The following is a 2,761-nucleotide window of genomic DNA, read 5'->3' as shown; positions in this document are numbered from 1 at the left end:
GCTGTACTCGGCCGAGTCGACGTGCAGCGCCTTGAGCTTCTCCACCTGCTCCTGGAAGATGCGGATGTGGTCCATGAAGGCCACCACGCGGTCGGCGGACATGGGCGAGGCGTGCAGGCCGGCGGCGGCCAGCAGCGGCGCCACGTGCAGCGGCATGGAGCACTGGGCCGCGTTGAGCACGAACAGCTCGCTCCAGGTGAGGCGCAGCAGGGACACCTGGTCGGTGATCTGCAGATCCGGGAAGAAGGGGATGTTGCGGGCCCACTCGACGGCGCTGAAGAGCAGGCGCGCGGCCAGCTCGCAGATGTTCTCGATGCCCATGATGTTGTTGGGCTGCATGCACTGGCTGCCGTAGCGCGACGTGGGGTAGGGCTCGGCGCGCAGCAGCAGCGAGATGTAGCCGGACAGGTAGCAGTGGCCGTTGAGGGGGTCCCCGTTGGTGAGTGCGTACTGGCCTGGATTGGGCTGGGTCGGGGGCATTCTTCCTCGCTGAACCGCTGGCGAAAAGAAAGAGAGAAAAGAGGCAATGTGCATCCAGGGGGCTTGCGAACCGCCGCGCCGAAGCGCGCCCAACACAATGCAGGAGCCCTGCCCGCAGCCCCGCGCGCCTTGTCCGGCTCGCTCCCACGGCCCGCTTCGCCAGGAGGGCCGGTGTGAGTCCCTGCAGCCCGCGGCCTCCTGAGTGCGACCATCGCCTGAGCTCCTGGCCACCTCAGCCCCGCCGGAACTAGGCCTGACTTCAGGGCTCCCACCTCGGCAAGGCCAAGAAAGTGCCACCCAACCCCCTCGGCCACCGAGGGGGAACACACAGATAAATGAACACCCACTCACCCCTCCAGAATGAAAAAAATATCAGTATTTTTTTTTTGGAGGGCGAAACCGGAGAAAGGTTGTGGTTCTAGGCAAATGCCTAGCGGCCTCTTCATTTGCAAGCAAGCTGCGTTTTGCTCATAAAATGTTTCCATATTCTCGTAAAATGCTATAGAATTATTCTTAAAATAGATACAAGTTACATATCCTACTAATCACTCACAACTTTTGAGTAGAGAACACGTATCCTGCACATCCTTCCCTCCTCCCCTCCTCCCCGTCGCCCCACACAAAGTTCTCACTATTAAAAGCAACAGAAAATTGAAAAATTTCAAGAATAAAGTTGCACTTACAGTAGCCAAACATTATTGAAAAAAGTGGAAAATATAATTAATGTCTGTCCTGCGCCGTGCCACTGCAACCTGCAGCCAGCTTTTGCCCAGTGAATGCACGAGCTTTCAACTGCAAAAACACTGGATTCATTAACCATCTGAATGCAAAACGTAAGCATGCTTTGAGTTCTTAAAGCTGACCAAAGTTTTTTTTTTTAATGTGTATGTTTTACTTCAACAGTGCCAGCGTTTTAAATTGCCATGTAAACAAAGACAACTTTAGGAAAAGTAGGGCTACTGAACTCTCCCCCCCAACAAATTAATATAGATATGTCCATGTCCATGTAACTGTCTTATTTCAGGTTTTGCCCTATTTTCTTAAGTTTGCTTTGATTCTAATTTTAATGTAAGTTCCAGTGCAATTTAAGCTCTGGAAACATAATGACTAGAATACTTTTTTCTAATTATAGTTTTGAACTTGGCAGTTATTTTTCAATTAAGTGAGAGCACAATTCAAAGTTTTTTCTTTCTTTCTTTCTTTTTTTTTTCCGGATGCCTACAAAATCTCCCTGGAGCTAGAAATGAAGTCGTCGTATTTGCCTGCTCCAGGAGATCTGAAGGAATTCAATTTCTTTTCTTGTGGCATATAAAATATAATTTTAAAGTCAATTACAAGAAGGAGTAATCTGCATCCTGCAAAATTGACTGGTTCGCTAATTTGACTATAAGACATCTTTAATGATTGTCAGGAGATAAACTTTAACTGTAAATGGCTAAATATATTTATAAGAAAAGTACTGCATCTCTTGCTACATGAACATGAAGCATATCCAAATACAGCATCCAAAGTTGCGGGTTTTTTTAAATAAATAAAAAAAAAAACCCATACAACACAGGGATTAAATGATGTGGAAGCTCATGCCAGCTGCAGTCTGTGCATTATGGCCAAATCAGAAGGATCTCGGTAAATGCCGTTGTAAATTGTAATTTGTATGCAGTATTTAAGCAGAGGGTGGAGTTTGATGAAGAAATAAAACGAGTATCATGCTTTAAAAAAAATGACACAACTATGAAAGCACGGTTCAGTCACAAACTTTCCTTTCAAAGTAGAGGGGTGAAAACAAGGCCACAGCTCTGGAGGAGGCGGCCCCAGCTCCGTGAAGAGGAGAGGGAACCAGTGAACGGGCCAGAAGCCCCCCTTCCCCCCTAATTAGACCTACAAGTGCAATAAATCTCACTCCTCTTTTTCCAAGCTTAGGATGGTGGCAGCGAGGAGTCTGCGGTTCAGGGGACTCCAACCCCCGGCCCTCCCCCATTTACAATAAAGGGTCTGAAGAGGTGGAGGGAAGAGTGGAATGAAAAACAACAACAAACACAGAAACAGAGTTTTCTGGGGGGGGGGGAGAGCACTCCTCCCCAAGTTCATGCCAGCACAGCCCCCAGCATCCTCACGCACACGCGGGAAAAAGACACACACCGAGCACACCCAAGACACAGGGAGGAAGGGGATTTTAAGCCACAGCTCACGATCCCAGGGACACAATCCTGAGCAGGCAGCGGGCGGGTGGGGGAGCAGGGCACAGGAGCGCAGGCCGGGAGGGGGAGGCAGCGGCAGCGAG

The 2,761-nt window shown here is 49.4% G+C and overlaps 1 protein-coding gene across 1 annotated transcript in view; it reads right to left on the bottom strand.

Annotated features, from left to right (window-relative positions):
• The window catches only part of LOC103249252 (COUP transcription factor 1), an 8,732-nt gene extending 6,266 nt beyond the window's left edge, over nucleotides 1-2,466 (bottom strand). Inside the window, exons 1-2 of the mRNA XM_021707473.1 lie at nucleotides 1,164-2,466; nucleotides 1-497 (exon numbers count right to left, since the gene is read on the bottom strand). Of these exons, the coding sequence (XP_021563148.1) occupies nucleotides 1-497; nucleotides 1,164-1,176 (510 nt within the window). The 5' untranslated portion in view covers nucleotides 1,177-2,466. The remainder of the gene's footprint in view (nucleotides 498-1,163) is intronic.
• Nucleotides 2,467-2,761: the final 295 nt, after the last annotated feature.

This window comes from Carlito syrichta, unplaced genomic scaffold (genome assembly GCF_000164805.1).
Source record: "Carlito syrichta isolate Samal-C Ts95f unplaced genomic scaffold, Tarsius_syrichta-2.0.1 Scaffold118060, whole genome shotgun sequence".
In the NCBI taxonomy this organism is placed as follows: Eukaryota; Metazoa; Chordata; class Mammalia; order Primates; family Tarsiidae; genus Carlito; species Carlito syrichta.
Note: the sequence above shows the minus strand (reverse complement) of the source record. Positions and strands in the feature narration are given on the sequence as shown.